General features: G+C 37.8%; 1 protein-coding gene across 1 annotated transcript in view; it reads left to right on the top strand.

Moving 5' to 3' along the window:
• The first annotated feature begins 3,588 nt into the window (after positions 1-3,588).
• The window catches only part of SMCHD1 (structural maintenance of chromosomes flexible hinge domain containing 1), a 114,852-nt gene continuing 100,560 nt past the window's right edge, over positions 3,589-17,880 (top strand). The window contains exons 1-4 of the mRNA XM_031690252.2: positions 3,589-3,970; positions 12,019-12,094; positions 12,741-12,902; positions 17,728-17,810. Coding sequence (XP_031546112.1) covers positions 3,794-3,970; positions 12,019-12,094; positions 12,741-12,902; positions 17,728-17,810 — 498 coding nt within the window. The 5' untranslated portion in view covers positions 3,589-3,793. The remainder of the gene's footprint in view (positions 3,971-12,018; positions 12,095-12,740; positions 12,903-17,727; positions 17,811-17,880) is intronic.

Raw genomic sequence — 17,880 nt, forward strand, 5'->3', positions numbered from 1 at the left:
GTTAGTTTCTGGTATACAGCATAGCGATTCAGTTATATACATATATACTCTTTTTCATTATAGGTTACTACAAACCATTGAATATAATTCCCTGTGCTATACAGTAGGACCTTGTTGTTTATCTATTTTGTACACAGTAGTTTGTACCTGCCAATCCCAAACTTCCAATTTATCCTTTCCTCCCTCCTTCCCCCCAATCATATGTTTCTTTTGTATGTCTGAGTCTGTTTCTGTTTTGTAAATAAGTTCATTTGTGTCATTTTTTTAGCCACATCATATGATATTTGTCTTTCTCTGACTTACTTAGTATGATAATCTCTATGTCCATCCATGTTGTTGCAAATGGCATGATTTCATTCTTTTTTATGGTTGAATAATATTCCATTCTGTATATATACCACAAGTTCTTTTATCTATTTATTAACTTTAATTATTGAGTCATTTTTATTACAGTCATTTTACAATGTTGTGTCAATTTCCAGCATAGGGCACAGTTTTTCAGTCATACGTGAACATACATATATTCATTGTCAAATTCTTTTTCGTTGTGAGTTACCACAAGATCTTGTATACATTTCCCTGTGCTATACAGTATAATCTTGTTTATCTATTCTAAATATGCCTGTCAGTACCTACAAATTTCGAACTCCCAGTCTGTTCCTTCATGCCCCCCTCCCTCCTAACAACTACAAGTTTGCATTCTATGTCTATTAGTCTGTTTCTGTTTTGCATTTATGTTCTTTTTTTCTAAGATTCCACATATGCGCGATCTCATATGGTATTTTTCTTTCGCTTTCTGGCTTATTTCACTTAGAATTACATTCTCCAGGGACATAAATGTTGCTGCAAATGGCGTTATGTTGTTGTTTTTTTATGGCTGAATAGTATTTCATTGTATAAATACACCATATCTTCTTTATCCAGTTATCTGTCGATGGACATTTAGGCTGTTTCCATGTCTTGGCTATTGTAAATAGTGCTGCTATGAACATTGGGGTGCAGGTGTCTTTTTGAAGTAGAGTTCCTTCTGGATATATGCTGAGGAGTAAAATTGTTGGATCATATGGTAACTATTTTTAGTTTTTTAAGGAATCTTGGAGACCATTTTTTAAAATTTTATTGAAGTGTAGTTGATTTACAATGTTAGTTTCAGATGTATAGCAAGGTGATTCACTTATACGTATACATACATACATGTATTTTTTCTTTTCAAATTCTTTTCCATTACATGTTATTATAAGAAATTGAATATAGTTCCCTGTGCTATACAGTAGTAGGAGACAATTTTTAATTATGGAGTTGAAGAGCTATTATTCACTGCCTCCCAACTACTCCATTCTGGGTCTGTAGCATCTTTTCTCATGAGCGCCACATCCCAGGGGGAGGGCCATGGGGAGCTATATAGGACACCACTAAGTTTGGGAGTAGGTTGTTATGCAGCAATAGATAACTGATACAGGGACACTTAAATATATTCTATGTGATAAAGATGGCTAATGAAAATAAAAATTGAGAGTCAAAGGGAACTAATTTTGGGACAGGGTCATTGTAAATTCATTTATTTGTGATGAAAATTAAAGAAGAAACATCATCTTTCTTTGCTGAGAAAGCTACCTGGGGAGTTTCTCTCTGAGAACAAAACTTGACTGGCAAATAGTTTTGATGCTGTTTCAGAGTGCCAAACTGCCACAGAAGACAATGATTCTGAGCTGGCCTCTCAACAGGAAGATACATATCAATGTTTCCACCAATAGTTCTCCTTAATATTGTGGTACACTTTTCTGGCAGCATTTTGGATCTCTCCTCTGAGAGATTATCTTTAAATCCCTCCTAAAGACATGAAAATAGTTTTTTGTTTCTACCTATGTATTTGCATAATTTAGTATTACAGAGAAATGAGAAATTGCCCTCATGATCAACTTCTAGCCGTAGCCCCAATATGATGAAATAATTAATTCACGTTACCCATTAAGAAGTCAGAAAACTTTTTTTTGTCATTTAAATCAAATACCTTTACATAATGGATTATAACGAAAAAGTTCACTTGAATTGGAAAGATAAAACATGAGACTTCAAAGAAATCCCATAGGAATTGGGGGTTACTTTGGTCTCAGCCTCCCCCATCTTCTTCTTCAGGAACATGAATGGCATTTGGCTACAACTTGCCTCTTCCCAATTTTATCTTCCACCATCTACTCTCCATTCTCCCCACTTCCTGCCCTAGTATTTATGTTCCTCTAAAACACATGCCTTCACACTTTATTTCAACTGTGTGCTCTACTTTTAAAACCTTGTATGTCTAGCCACACACACACACACACGCGCGCGCGCACAACCCTACGATTTAGGAACTTTTATTTGGACAAGCAAACCTAGGTTTCTAACATACACTAACGATGAGTCTATCCATATAATTAACCGTGAAGGTTTACCCAAACCTAGTAAAACAGAAAATATATTTTGTCACCCGAACTTTTGAAGAATCAAAAAAAAATTCCCCCCGCTCCGTCTGCTACTTTGGGCTTAGTGAATTTACGTGTCATGTCATTCTCAAGGACAAAATATTCACAAAATATTTTTAAGAATTGGAGAGTAAGTGGCCAAAGGCGGTCCTCCAACAATGACAGTAGTATTTGCTGTTGAGTTAGGGCACTCCGCGCCCAAGGCCAGGATATTTAATGAAGCGCAATAAAGGCTTTTACCGAAAGCGTACTCTGTGTTAAGCCTTTTGCGAACATTATTTAACTTATTGCTAACAACTCCGGCGTAGGTGCTTTCACAGTTCTCAGCAACGTGCGGACGGCGGCGGAGGAAGGCGAGCGGCACGGGCAGAACCGGCCGGCGGACCCTCGGAGGCCGCGGTGACGTCACGAGCCTCGGTGAGGACCTTCTCGGGGACCAGCTTTGTCTGGGGGCTCACACCGCAGCCCACAAACAACCCCGGAGAAATGAGGCGGATAAAAAGAGGCGCACGGCCTCTGGGCGTCGGTTTTTTTTCCGCGTGGGGACCCACGTGCTCGCGGCGGGGGAAGATCCAGAACGCGAGGCCTGCGGACCTGACGCTTGCCACCGCCGCGTTCACGCGACTCGGCCGCTGAGGGCGTGGCCGCGGCAGCAGGAGGTCGAAGCCGGGGAGGCTCGGTCGGGGTCATGGCGAGCCGGGGAGGTTCCAGGACCTCTCGGCCTGAAGAAAACTGTCCCCCCGAAAGCTTCCCCTGCCGCTCCCGAGGCTAGCTCTCCCGCCTCTTCTACCAGCTTGCTTCCTGAGAGCACCCGCGCCCGCGAAGGACCGCGCTTCCCTCCAACTTCACCAGGGCGAAAGGGGCGGCCCCAGGCGGCGGGCGCCGAAGCCCCGCCCCGGCCCGCGCGGCCTGCCGGATTCGCCCCGCCCCCTCTGCGTCGCGGACCGCCCCTCTTCCTCCTGCGCCACAGTCCCAGGCGGCGGCCCTGCTCGTTGGTCGCGCAGCGAGCTCGCGTGGGCGGCGGCGGGCGCGGGTCCCGACCTGGTGAGGAGCGCGCCGCGCGCCCCCTCCTCCTCGGGAGCGGCGGGCCGCGGAAGTGACGTGGTCCCCGGGCAGGAGCTCGTTTGAATCGGTTCCCGGGTGATCCTCGCGCCTGCCGCTGCTCGGCCGCCGCCGCCGCCGCTGCTGAGGGAGGAGCTGAGCGCACCGGGGTAGAGGCCTCACGCCGCCTCGGGGGCTGGAGCTGAAGGCTCCGCGCAGAGCCCGCACCTCGGCCTTCAGCGCGGCGGCCGCAGACGCCGGCGCTGCTGTTTTCTCTCCTTTCCCCCAATATGGCAGCGGCAGGCGGCGGCGGGCCCTCGGTGGGCACCGGAGAGGGCGGCGGAGGTGACGGCTACAGGACGGTGTACTTGTTTGACCGGCGCGAGAAGGAGTCGGAGCTCGGGGACCGGGTGCTGCAGGTCGGGGAGCGCTCGGACTACGCGGCGTTCCGCTCCTCCGTGTGTCAGGTACGCGCAAGGGCGGAGGAGGGATGCGCGGGGAGAGTTTGGGCTGGGAGGGTGACGAGAAGCCCCAGTTGCTCACTGGGGGCAATAAACCTGTCACTGGCCCTGGTCCTGCGGCCTTGGCGTCTCCCTCCCGGGTGCCTGCCATGCCCAAGGCCCGGCGGGGAAGCCTGGGGCGAGTCCCCGCGCAGGCCTCGGGGTGCGGAGCCGGCGGGCCGGTGGGCCTCCCTCTGCCCCGGCCCTGTCCCGGGGGTCGCGCCGCCCAGGCTTTGGTGCCTCAGGTTTAACGCGCGGGCAGCGACCTTCGCACTCCGAGGCCGTGTAGCGCGCCTGCCAGGAGGGAAAGCCACTTGTGTCTCTTTCTGTGGAACTTTTTTTTTTAAAGGAGAGAAGAGTTCTCCCCGATGGCTCTGTTAGGAGTGTTGTGATAGAAGTTGTGAAATTCCTGGAGTCGACGTTCGTCAGATTCGTTAAATGACGCGTAATTTCCCGGGTCGTTCTGTCAGGAAGGTTCACAGGCCCTCCCTGGCGGGGTCCTTACGTAGTGGAAACACTTGACCAAGAGCCTCGCAGGTGGATTTGCACCCCTGGCCCCTAGGGGGTTCCTGAACCACTCGTGGCTGCGGAACACCAAAGGACGTCTATACTCACTATATTAGTTAGCTGTAAAAATTAATGACTGTAGGAAGAGTCCTACTTAAAACTATGAAGTCTTGTATAAATCGGAGGTGGTGCTCTGCCTGAGCTTTTAAGAAGGGATATTGACTGTCATGAGCAGCACTAACCACTTGGGGCTCTTTCTAGGCGGTAGAGAACAATTAGCTTCCAAGGAAAAAGGACTTGGTGTGCAACGGTGTTTTAACTTGAGTAGGCTAATGTTTTAATACTATTAACTGTACATTAGTTGCTGAAATGATTGAAATCGAGACCCACAGGATAAAAAGGACTTAAGAGCAAGGACTTTGATTTGTTTTGAATCCCCAGTGTCTAGTGTCTAGAAGTGTGCCTTGCACGTACTAAATGCCCAAGTTAGAAAGAAGACAAAATTTTATAAACTCTGAAGTTCATTCTGTGCCTGGATATAGTACATTCCTGTGTGCTTGAATGAATGCTCATCTTTTTTGATGTTTTGTATTAAATCCAACTCAGGAAAAGGAGTCTTTTATGTTTATTATTTTTATAGTTGATTATATAAAATACTTACATTTATTATGTATTAACTATTTGAAATCATGAGATATAAAGATGATTCTAAAATAGCACATTAAAGAAAATACGGAACCAGACGGGGTAAAAGTAAACCTTTTACTCGCTGTAAAACTTTAACTGCTGTTAGTATTTGAGGTCAATTTTTGGTACCCTTATCCCCCCGCTTTTTTATAACTGTAATACATGTCTATATTCCTTTTTTTTTAACTTAATATTGTCAATATTTTTCTATTTTAACGCTAGTCTTCATAATCCAAGTGGGCTGTTTTGTACTACTGTTTACATAACCAGCTCTCTCCTTTTTGTTGATATTTACATTACTTCCAATTTTAAGAAATGCCGTGATAAATATCTTTGAAAGTATAATCTTTTATGACTTTGTTTTTCTTTGGTTTAGAATCTTAGGCGTGAAATTCCTGTATCAGAGATCAAGAATATATTTAAAGCTCTTGATGCATTTAAAAAAAATTGAAGTATAGCTGATTTTCACTGTTGTTCTTCATACATATTTTTAAGTTGTTTTTTCAAAAAGGATGTACCAATTTACCCTCCCTCTAGAAATAATCCTCCTGTGTCAGAAGTGCCAGTTGACTCTGTAACATATATAGGGGAAGTGTATTGACCTCTTACTACGGAAGTGGAAACTCACTTTTGGAGATGATGACTCACTTAAGTTAAACAGGTAGTACAAAAATTACAGTTCAAACCCAGAACCCATATTCTTTTTGTTATACCACTCTGCCTCAAATGAAGTTTTTTATTATAGGAAACAGATACATTTATTCCATTACTTAAATATTTTAACTTGAAAACCAAGGAAAATATTTTCTTTGTCTAATTCTTTTTGTCCTTCTTCCCACTTCTTCCTGCTAGAACAGAGAAGGTTAAATTTGATTAGAAGTGAGAGGGAAAACCTAGTTTAAAAAAGAAAAGGTAACTTTTTTTTTTTGGAGAATTTAAAGCATCATTAGATTATGACATCTATTCCCATAACTTTGTCCCTGTTGCATACATGAAGAACTGAGATAAATGACTGAATTAAGCCTGAGTTTGTACAGTACATAAGCAGTGAAACTGGGATTGGAATTTAGGTCTTTTTGATTCTAAAGCTTGTATTTTTTAAAAAAACATGCCCACACTGTTTACTAAAGCCTTCATTTTCCTTGTTAGGGGAAGAGGCAGATAGTGCACTAACTAAAGCTTCTCCTTAAAGCTTAAAACAAGCCAATTAGTGTTTGCAGTGTTAGAAAGTATGGATCCTAAACTGTTCCTTGAGGAAAGCTCACTGTGGAAGAAGGGAGCAGTCAAGAGGAAGGTAGAGGAAAGCATAGATTTGGCAGAAGCCCTTAGACCTGTGGTAAGCAGCTATTGACTCACCTGAGCCCTTGTGGTCTTGCAGAATCAAAGATTAGAAAATGACTTATTTTGGCTAGTTCTTAAATATACCCAGGCACTGAGTCTCAGGCGTGCAAACCTCCCTCTCCACCCTGAATTTTGAGGGAATGCCTACTTTTTCCTTTGTGTGGTTCCACTGTTTGTTGTTATCCTGCCACGGCACTTGTTATACCATTGTACTTTTTTTTTTTTTTTTTTAAATATGCTCTGCTCCTTGAGGGTAGGCGCCTTACTTAATAGTTGGTTTATAGCTGTTTAGTTAAATGAATCAATCTCTTCCTTCAAAAAAAATTTGTCCATAAGTTACATTGTGTTAAAAATTCCAAAAAATGAAAGAAAAGAAGCAAAAGAAGATAGGTGTAGGAAAGAATAGAATAGTAACCTGAGGAGAGCTAGCTAATAAACGGGAGTTCATTTGATAATATCTTACACCAGTGCTGAGCCAAGAAATCAGCTCTGAATTTCTTAAGAGGTCAAAACAAAGAAGGAAAGATAATTGACATAAAATCCACAATGTCTATAAAATAAAAACATTTCTACTGTTAAACCTTTAATTTGAGAAAAAAATTCTCCCTAGATTCCTCACAAATCCTGATAAAATGGTCAACATTCTTACAGATAGGAAAGGCTCTTCTTATCTTGTCCTTTAATATAAGGTAGGGTATGTGCTATTTAGAGTATTGCACCTGGCTTCAACCAGTTACAACCCAAATTTTTATAGAGATTTCTCACTCAAGTGCAATATGAGTGTTCCTCATTTTGGGTGATTCAGGGACAGAGCCATTGGATATAAAACCAAAGCACAAATCATTAAAGGCTAGTTTTTGCAGAGTTTCAGAGAGATGTGTTCAAGTATGTAATTTCTGACTGACCTAATCCATTAATGAAGTTTAGAGTATTTGAGAATTTTATGGACTGCAAGTTAGTTAGTTAGCCCTTTACAGATATTTCTTAAAATTGGCTTTTGGGAGAAGTTGGGCAGCAGATGTTTGAAGCTGACCTAAAGACATGGAGGGCCGGTACTTTACATTATTCATTAAAGGCAGATTAGTATACTTTAACATTGACCTGGAAGAAGGTGGGATTGAAGTGCTCATATAAAAATGAAGTCCAGGCAAGACTCTTGGCCCAATGGAATGTCATCCTGTGTTCATATAGAGAAAGACAGAGAAAGTGTATCTGTATTCAAGGCCAGGTTAGTATAATACATGAAAGACTTTTGTTTACATCTGGTAACATAGAGTTTAGGCCAAAAATATGGAGAGAGATGAATTGTGAATAAAAGCATCATGAATAATGTAAAAATATTTAATTTATGTTTGTCAAATACCAGAGCTATAAAATATTTAGAAAAATATGAATCTGAGAAATAATTTTTATAAAGAATTATAGATAAAGCAAAGAAAAAAGATAGCTTATGTATCTTAATTAAGTTGTAGAATTATGGAGCGATTGTATGAAATACTTAGGTGTAAATACTTTTCAGATGTACAGAGATCTTAAAAATTCAATTTGGCCCATGTTTTTCCGTAACTATAGCAACTGTTTTGTTCTATAGGATGTAATAAGCTCATATCTACCATTTGGGACACTGTAGAGATAAAGTGGTAAAGAACTGAAAAATAAAGACGATTATACAAAAGCCAAATAAAGTTCTATAAAGATAATTTTTATTTCTGTAAACAAGTAGAATCTTTTCCCTATCAGTTTATATCTGTAGCTTCATTTCTCTTGGGTGGAATTGCATAGGATGTAAATATTTTAAATTTTACTTGAGTATACCAAATTACTTTTCAGTATGGTTATACTGATTCTTATGCCTATCAGCAGTGTGTAAGGTCCACTTTCCTTATATATGGAGGCCTATACCTTATATTATCAGTAACTTAAAAATTTTGCCAGCCTCTTAGGAATGATAATCAGATTGTTTTAATTTCTCTAATAACTAGTGAAGATGAGCATCTTTTCTTTTGTTCCAGTTTTTTCCCTTTATGGCTTTAACTTTTTGTATATTTTCAGAAATCTTTTTCTCTATCTTCTCAAAATTATTTCCCTATTTTTCCTCTATAATTTTAGGTTAGTATGTAACTGCTTTAATTCTCTTGGAATTTATTTTTGTGTATGTTGATGGGGATTTTATTTTACCCATTTCTGTGCAATTAGCTAGTTGTGTCAGTAATATTCATTGAATAGTTTATTCTTTCCCCACCTATTTGTAATGTCACCTATTTCCCAAGCTCCCCATGTATATATGTATGGGCCTTTTTTTCAGGGTCCTCTGTTCTTTTCCACTGGTCAGTTATAGTATAGTTTAAGTTAGAAATTTTTCTTATTAAAAGCTTCAAAGATATACAAAGAGATAAGAGTATACTCAGCATCCATATTCAACAGTTTCCAAGTATTTACCACATTAGCATCATTTTTGCCTTTTGTAGCATATTCTGGGCCTTAGTTCATCTCACTCCTGTATACGTCTACAAGCATTTCTATTAGCACACTATCAGAAAGTAGCATTTTTTAATAATATTGTCTAAGAGTTTGGTCTATATTCAGACTTCTCTGTCTCAGACATGTCTTTTTATAGTTGGTTTGCTTATATCAGGTATTGAACTTTTTTTTTCTAGTGGAGGAACTGGGGATTGAACCCAGGACATTGTGCATGCTAAGCATGCGCTCTACCACTGAGCTATTTCCCTCCCTGAACTTGGTTTTTTATATTTCTTAATTCTTTTAAAATTTAGAGCATTTGAGCAAAACACCTTCCCTTAGTCTTTTTTGTTTTCCCCGACACTGACTTGTTGAAATCAAGTAGGTTTGCCTCTAATATTCTGTATTTATCTGTGCTCCTTTATGGAATAATTTAGCTTATTCTAACTCCATATATCCTGTAAACTAGAAGTTATTTTTCAGAACCAAGATTTAGGTTCAGCTTCTTTGAGGTGAGGAGGCAAAAAAATACTTCACAGGTGGTGCTGGTAGTAAATATTACATCACATCATGAGCATATAATATATGGCTATTTCACCCACTCTTAGCAATTCAAAGATTGAATTAGTGGAATTCAGGAGGTTTCAGCTGGATTCCTCCATAATAAAGTTTTGATTTAATGGTTCATTCATTGATGGTGATATTCTGATTGCCATTCCTTCTGTATTTATTACCAAGAATTCTTTAAAGAACAGCTTTGCCTCATCAACCAGAGATATTTTGTTAGCCTGAAATCCAGTTGGTACATGAAAGCAGGATAAATGCTTTATTCTTTCTCTTTAATTTGTTAATGTTCAGAGTAAGGAGTTGGTGCCTCAATTTCAGTAGTGACCAGTAAAGGTTTTTACTATCAGTATTGAAGACTTAAGTGTCATTAGTCTAGTTTTTTTGTTTTAGTTATTTTCCATGTAAAGTTGGTCTAGATCATTGCCTAAAACAGAAGTCAGCCTTTTTCTTAACCATACATTGTCCCACTGTCTCATTTTGGAAAGAGCATGTACCTTTTAATTGTAAAGATATGTAAAATTTTAATGAAAGTGTTAATTCATTTTCCTAATTCCATCTTTTGGTTAGTTGTGAAAATTCAGGTTTTCATTTTTTTTCTCTTTTTAAACATCTTTTAAAATTTAATTTTTTTATTGAATGGTAGTTGATTTACACTATTGTGTTAGTTTGTGGAGTACAGCAAAGTGATTCAGTTATACATATATATTTTTCATATTCTTTTCCATTATGGCTTATTACAGGATATTGAATGAGTTCCCTGTACTATACAGTGGGATCTTGTTTATATATTTTACATATAGTAGTTTGTGTCTGCTAATCCCAAACTTGTAATTTATCCCTCCCTCACCCCCTTTCCCCTTTGGTAACCATAAGTTTGTTTTTTATGTCTGTGAATCTGTTTCTGTTTTTGTAAATAAGTTCATTTGTGTCCTATTTTAGATTTCACATATAAGTGATATATGGTATTTGTCTTTATCTTTCTGACTAACTTCCTTTAGTATGATAATCTCTAGGTTCATCCATGTTGCTGCAAATGGCATTATTTCATTCTTTATGGCTGAGTAGTATTCCATTGTATATATACACACCATGTTTTCTTTATCCAATCATCTGTATATGGACATTTAGGTTGCTTCCATGTCTTAGCTGTTGTAAATACTGCTGCACTGAGGTGCATGTATCTTTTCAAATTACAGTTCTCACATGTTTTTGGGGTCATTTGTTTTTATTTCTCCTTTTGATTGTTCATGTCTTTTCAGTCTTGCTCTTTGTTGATTTTCATCTTGACTTATAAAGGCTTTTTTCTCCTAAGGATGCTAATACTTTGTTTCCTGTTGCAATTTCCTCCCCTGTAATTTATAATTTGTCTTAACTTTTTAAAGTTATACTTTTGGGGGTGTATAGCTCAAGAGTGCATGCTTAGCATGGATGAGGTCGTGGGTTCAATCCCTAGTACCTCCTCCAAATAAAATAAATAAACCCAATTACCTCCCCCTCATGAAAAAAAAAAGAGGAAAAAAAAGTATAACTTTTGGGAGGGGTTATAATAGATATAAAGATGCTTTAATACAGATATCCTGCATAGCATGGCTAGCCTTACCTCAGTGTTATAAAATATTAACCTCTATTCTAGTACTTCTGTTTTTACATATTTAAATACTTAATACATATGAATATAAGTGTTATGTTAATGCTTTGCTCCAAATAAGTTTACTTATATATTGACATGAAATAACATGTCTTTTGTCTGAGAGGTCCCCTCATGTTAAACCCTTTCAAAATGTCCAGTTAATTACTTGTGTTCCTAGGTAACATAAAATAGCAGAAAAATCAACCTTGTTAAACAAACAGGTAATTTATAAATAGATTTATCCAAAGACAAAATTTTAAAACGTTAAGACAATATTTCACAGAAAGTAAATGTAGTGTTAACTGTTAAAAGATTGTAATAGTCTTCGCAGTATTTTCTTTCTTTCTTTCTTTCTTTCTTTCTTTCTTTCTTTCTTTCTTTCTTTCTTTCTTTTCTGTTGAACTATAGTCAGTGTACAATGTTGTGTCACTTTCTGGTGTGCAACATAATAGTTCAGTCATACATACACATATATTTGTTTTCATATTCTTTTTCATTGTAGGTTACTGCAAGATATTGAATATAGTTCCCTGTGATGTACAGTATAAACTTGTTTATCTATTTTATATATAGTAGTTAGTATCTGCAAATCTCCCACTCCCAATTTATCCCTTCCCACCCCTTTCCCCACAAGGAACCATAAGTTTTTCTGTTTGTGAGTCTGTTTCTGTTTTGCATATATGTTCATTTGTCTTTTTTTTAGATTCCACATATAAGTGGTATCATATGGTAGTATTTTCATATTTTTATAAACTTGAATAGTGCTTTTATGCTTTTATTTCCTTTGTGTAATAATTGATTTTATTCCTGTTATTTTGGATAGACACTTGGCATTTCACCTGAAGAGAAATTCGTTATTACAACAACAAGTAGGAAGGAAATTACCTGTGATAATTTTGGTAAGCAATGTTAAGTTTATGCTTTTATATTTAATATGGTCTAGTAAATCATAGAGTGATAACTATTTTATTATGTAGATACATCAAAAAACCATTGATGCTTTTGTTTACTTTGTTGGGGGGGAACTGGCTATATGTGTGAAGTTTGTACAAAGGTCATATTTTTCAAGCAAGATTATGGAAAAAGATGATGTCAAGGCTATAGAAGATGACACCTTGCTCAATACCTAGCACAGGTCTTCTGTGTGGGCTCTTAAGAAGCTAATTCTCCTCACCAACTTAGATTCTTCCTTTTTTTTTTTAACCTAATTATGTTCTAAGACTTGTCAGTTTCTCATGCCTGATTCCTTTTTGAATTTAACCATTCTTCTCTATTGATACCACTCTAGTATGGTTCCTCATCTGATTTTCCGTGACAGTTTAACTTATTGAGAATTGAGTGTTTCAGATGAATGGGAGTATTTGGACCTGTTCCACTGATATTCTTAACAAAACACAACTGAATTTATAGATCGACCCATTGTTTAGGGATTTGCCTGTACAGTTTTAAAAGATATTTCATAGATACAATTTACATACTTAAAATTATAAATTAATTGTGTTTCTGATGCTAGCTTAGCACTTGAGGTATTACATCTTATTACAGATGAAACTGTTAAAGATGGAGTCACTCTATACCTGCTGCAGTCAGTCAATCAGTTACTACAAACAGCTACAAAAGAACGAATTGACTTCCTACCTCACTATGACACATTGGTTAAAAGTGGCATGTATGAATATTATGCAAGTGAAGGACAAAATCCTTTACGTAAGTATTCCATTTACACTAATTTTGATAACCTGTATTTTCCTTTGTCCCCTGATTACACGTCCTATTCCTTCACTCATTCTACTTTATTAGCAGACTATGACCAGTCATTGTGAGCTTCCTTATTTCCTCTCTTCATCACAATTTATTTCTTTTTCTACCTAAGTCATCTTACTTCAAAATAAAGATACTTCTTTACAACTAACCTGGAATGAGAATTCACTCCTTTTCAACTCATAAGAGATCTTGCACTTACACATCTTTCCTTTTCCCGTACACTTTCCTCTCCTGATTTATTCTTGGCCTTCTATGGACCTCTCCCAATTGAGAAAATATGTTTTACCTTATAAATTTGTATAGCTGAACTGCACAAGTTAGTGGTTTGTGTTCTTTACCCCTTCCTTTAATTTCCTTCCACCTTTAATTCTTGCCAGTTTTTATCCTACCTTTGAATTGTTTGCTAGTTATCTTTACAAATCAGTTGATTTAGAGAATCTTTTCTGTCTGGACCCCGCCAAAGTGTTTAATACTATTTAAATGTTCATTATAAAGTTTGCTATTAAAAATATTTTTTTCATTGTAAATGCATTATAGTTTGTAGAAAATTAGAAAACACAGATAAGCAAAAAGCATGTAAAAAACATCCCTATGTCTACCATCCAGATGTAACCACCACTAACACTTTTGGTGTTTATCCTTTCAGACCGTTTTATATTGTTCGATTTAAAAAAATTTTTTTTTAATGGTTTTATATGATGCGTACTTTTTAACCTACTTTATTATTTAAAATTAAATGAACATCCTTAATATATATCAATATGTATTTGTATTTAGTGTTTACACAGTATTTAGATAACATAATTTATTTGAATGGTGTACTGTTATTAGACATTTAGGTTATTGCAGGTTTTTTAATTGTTACAATGACTGAATATTCTTGTGACCAACTCTTTTTGTACATCCTTACCTTGACTGCTACTGGTACTAGTACTGCTGTCAGCTGCAGTGCCAGGCACTGTGCCAAAGTGCTTTATGAGCATCTTCTCATTTAATCCTTAATCCTGTGTGGTAGCTAATGTTAGGTAATGACCCTATTTTTCAGAAGAAACTGAGGCTGAGACATTTTAGGTAACTTGCCAAAGGCCACCCTTCTAGTAAGTGTTGGAGCTGGGATTAGAAGCCTAGCAAAGTGACTTCAGAGCTTGAACTTGTAACCAGTATATTTATCAGCTCTGATGGTCTTTTCATACAAAAAAGAGCTCTTTATTTCTTCCATCTTAAAAACATTATAATAATCTACTGATTACTGTCCAGTTTTTTGCTCCTGTTTGCAGCAAACCTCCTCAAAAGAGTTGACTGTGTTCACCATCAGCAGTGCATCTGCTCTCGTCCTCTCCTACTCACTCCCCTGTACTTAAACTCTTCTAGGGTCACCAGTGACTAAATCCAGTGATCAGTTTTCAGTTCTCATTTTATTTGAAGCATTATTTGACACAGTTTATCACTTCTTCCTCCTCGATATAATTTGCTTGGCCTTTGAGAGAGCACAGGCTTTTTATTTTCTTTCTGCCTCGTTGGCTGTCTTCTGTCGTCTCCTTTCTCCCTACCCTCTTTTTTTTTTTTTTTTTTTGAGATATTGACATAGCTTCCCACCCTCTTAATGTTGAGTGCCCCAGGCCTTGATATTTGGTCCCTTATCGTCTCGTAATTCCTCACTTGGTGATCACATCCAACATCATGGCTCTGAATACCATCTTTATGGCAGTGACTCCCAAATGGAGGTGGTAAGAAATGATCATTTTTTGTTACATACTGAAAAATAATGCCAGACTCATCATCTGAATTCTGGTTTTGTCTACCAGCTGCCCATGTGGCGTCTCTACTAGAATATCTAAAATTTGAATATATTGCACATAGTCATCCCGTTCAGACTAATGTTGGTTCGGGGGAAGGGTATATATAGCTCAAGAGGTAGAGCGCATGCTTAACACGCAAGAGGTCCTACCCAGGATGGGTTCAATCCCCAATACCTCCTCCAAGCAGAAATCAATGAATAGACCAAATTACCTCCCCCTCATAAAAACAAACAACACAGCAGATCAACGTTGGGTCTTTCTGATTGTTTAAGCCATAAAATCCAATTGATTCTTCTTTATCTCATACACTTAACTGAATCTTTCAGAAAATCCTGTTGGCCACCATCTTCAGTGTTTATCTGAAAATGACTATTTTTCTTTACTTCTGTTGGTAACACTAGGTACGAGGCACCATCATATTACTATACAGTGGCCTTTTAACTTGTTTCTCTCTTTTCATGCCTGTCCACCTAAGATTTGAGAAGTCAGATTGTGTTTCCCTAAGGATAAAAAGCTAAAGTCTTTACAGTTACATTCATGGCCTTAGAAGCTCTGCTTTATACCTCTCTGACTTGGTTTTCCACAACTCCTGTTGCTTGTTCACTCTACTTCAGTGCCAGCTTTATTCTTAGTTCAGGGTCCTCTGCCTGGAATGCTCTTTCCCCAGATAGCCCCTGTCTCCTTCCTTCATCTCATTCAAGTCTTGTTTATCTGTTACCCTCTCAACAAAACTTATCTTGATCACCCCATTTAAAATTGCAATTGTGTTTCCTCTATGCCAAGTAAACTCATTGTAAGTTGGAAATGTTGCAAGTCAAAAATGTTATTTTGACTTAAGGATTTTCAACTTAGGATACACCTTTACCTACGTCATTACTTACATTGTAGCTTGGCCTAGCCTGCCTTAAATGTGCTGAAACCACTTACATTAGCCTGCTGTTGGGCAAAATCATCTAGCACAAAGCCTGTTTTATAATAAAGTGTTGGCTATCTCATTGCAATTTATTAAATACTGTACTGAAGTGAAAGACAGAAAGGTCTGGGAAGAGAGTACTTGTGAGTGTGTTGGTTATTTACCCTCGTCGTGGTGTAGTTGACTGGGAGCTGCAGCTTGTTGCTGCTGCCCAGCTCCATGAGAGAGTATTTTACCGCATATCACTAACCTGAGAAAAGATAAATTCAAAGTGTGGTTTCTACTGAATGTAAATAGCTTTTGCACCATTGTAAAGTCAAAAAATCATTAAGTTGAACCATCTTTAAGTCAGGGACCATTTGCATTTAATCTCTTTACTCTTCTCAGTAGCATATACCATCTTCTAACATGCTAACAAATTTACTTATTTATTGCAAATATATTTCATTTCCCATCTTCCTCCACTAGAATGTTAACTCCGTAAGAACAGGCTTTCATCTGTTGTGTTTAGTTCCTAGAGCAATGCCTGGCAAATAGGAAGTGTTCATATGTTTGCATATTGAATGAATCTAATTCGTTCTCTGGGCTTAAGTTTCTAAATGTATAATCATGGAGTCAATAGATGTATTCATTTTTAAGACTTTTGAAATAGGTTGATTACTTTCCATTTTGGTTATACCAATTTTCATTCCTATTGTCGTTACATAAATAGACAGAGAATCTCACTGTTTAAACTCTTGCTTTGATTTCTGTGACTTACATTAAATTCCTAGGTCTTTCCCTGCCTCTGTTTCCTTTGCTTTTGATGCTACTTCTTGTTACTTATGACCATGGTGGATAATTCTTCAAGTCATGCTGATTTTTTTATGCTTTTAGTGAACTGACTGAAGCCTAAAGTGTTCTATGTCAATGAAGCATTTACCTCTGTCTTTATTCTTTCAATTAAGCATAGTGTCTGTTCTCCCTGTGAAACATCTCTACTCACTGAGCTTGATATAGTGGTAAGGCATTGTATCTAAAACTGAACTTTTCTTTCATCCCTTCCAAATTTTCCCTTAATGGAAAATATGACTATTTATCCAGTCTTCTGGAGCAAAGATTTAAAACCACCTTGGATTTCTTTTTCTTTCTCCTTTTATATGTAATCAGATACTAAATTCTACTCATTTCTTCCTTTCAAATTTCCCTTAACTCTTTTTCCCCCTTCCATTTCCTACAAACATCCCTACTTCTCCATTTTCTAGAGTTAAGACCCTTAGCCAGATCCTTACAAACATCTGATTTGTGGTAATTTCTTTCTAACTAGTTTATAAACTTAGCCATCCCCTAAGTGTTTAGAGTGTGAAAGTGCTTGCTGGAATGCTAATCTGTGGATTAATTACAGCTTAAGTTGTGCTAAACTTCAGTCGAAGAGACATAAATTTGGTATGCTCTCCCTTTTCATTAAGGAAACAAAAGTAGTGCCCTTGAAGAAAGGAGAATGTTAGGAACAGTGCTGAGCCAGTGATAAAACTGAAGGTCAGGTTGGTTGTGTAGTAGGAAATTAAGAGCAGTTTTGAGTTAATTAAGCAGATACGGTCTGCCATTTCATAAGTTGGTGTTGTAAGATTTCTGTATTTAAATCAACTTTTAATAGACACTTATAGTTGCTTTTTATTTGCCCCCATATCTCTAAATGTGCTTACTTTTGACTTGTGCACGATGTAATTACATACTAGAGACAGTTGATTTTATGGTTATGACCTTCTGTTTGTCTTTATGTCTGTATGTCTGTCTTTAGATTGTAAACTCCTTAAAGGCAGAAATCATGGCTGGTTGACTCATGCCTATAGTGCCACACAAGTACTGGTTGATGATTGCTTTTTTGTGCTGGTGGTGATTGGTAATGCTTTTGTTATGTTTTTATCACTGGGATCAGGATAGTACTTTAATTCTAGCTCTTTGGAAAGTAAAAGTGATAGCTTAAGGTATTTCAGAGTTTCTTCTACTTTGAACTTTTATGTAAAGTATTTAAGAGGGAAAAGTTAAACAATAATGTTTTCTCATTATCTTCTAGCATTTGCTCTTGCAGAATTAATTGACAATTCATTGTCTGCTACTTCTCGTAACACCGGTGTTAGAAGAATACAGATCAAATTGGTAAGAAAATGATACTCTAAAAGCCATTCAGCTTTTCCTTTTATAGAAGTACTATAAATTCATTGGAGGA

The sequence above is a fragment of the Vicugna pacos genome, chromosome 24 (genome assembly GCF_048564905.1).
Source record: "Vicugna pacos chromosome 24, VicPac4, whole genome shotgun sequence".
Taxonomy (NCBI): domain Eukaryota; kingdom Metazoa; phylum Chordata; class Mammalia; order Artiodactyla; family Camelidae; genus Vicugna; species Vicugna pacos.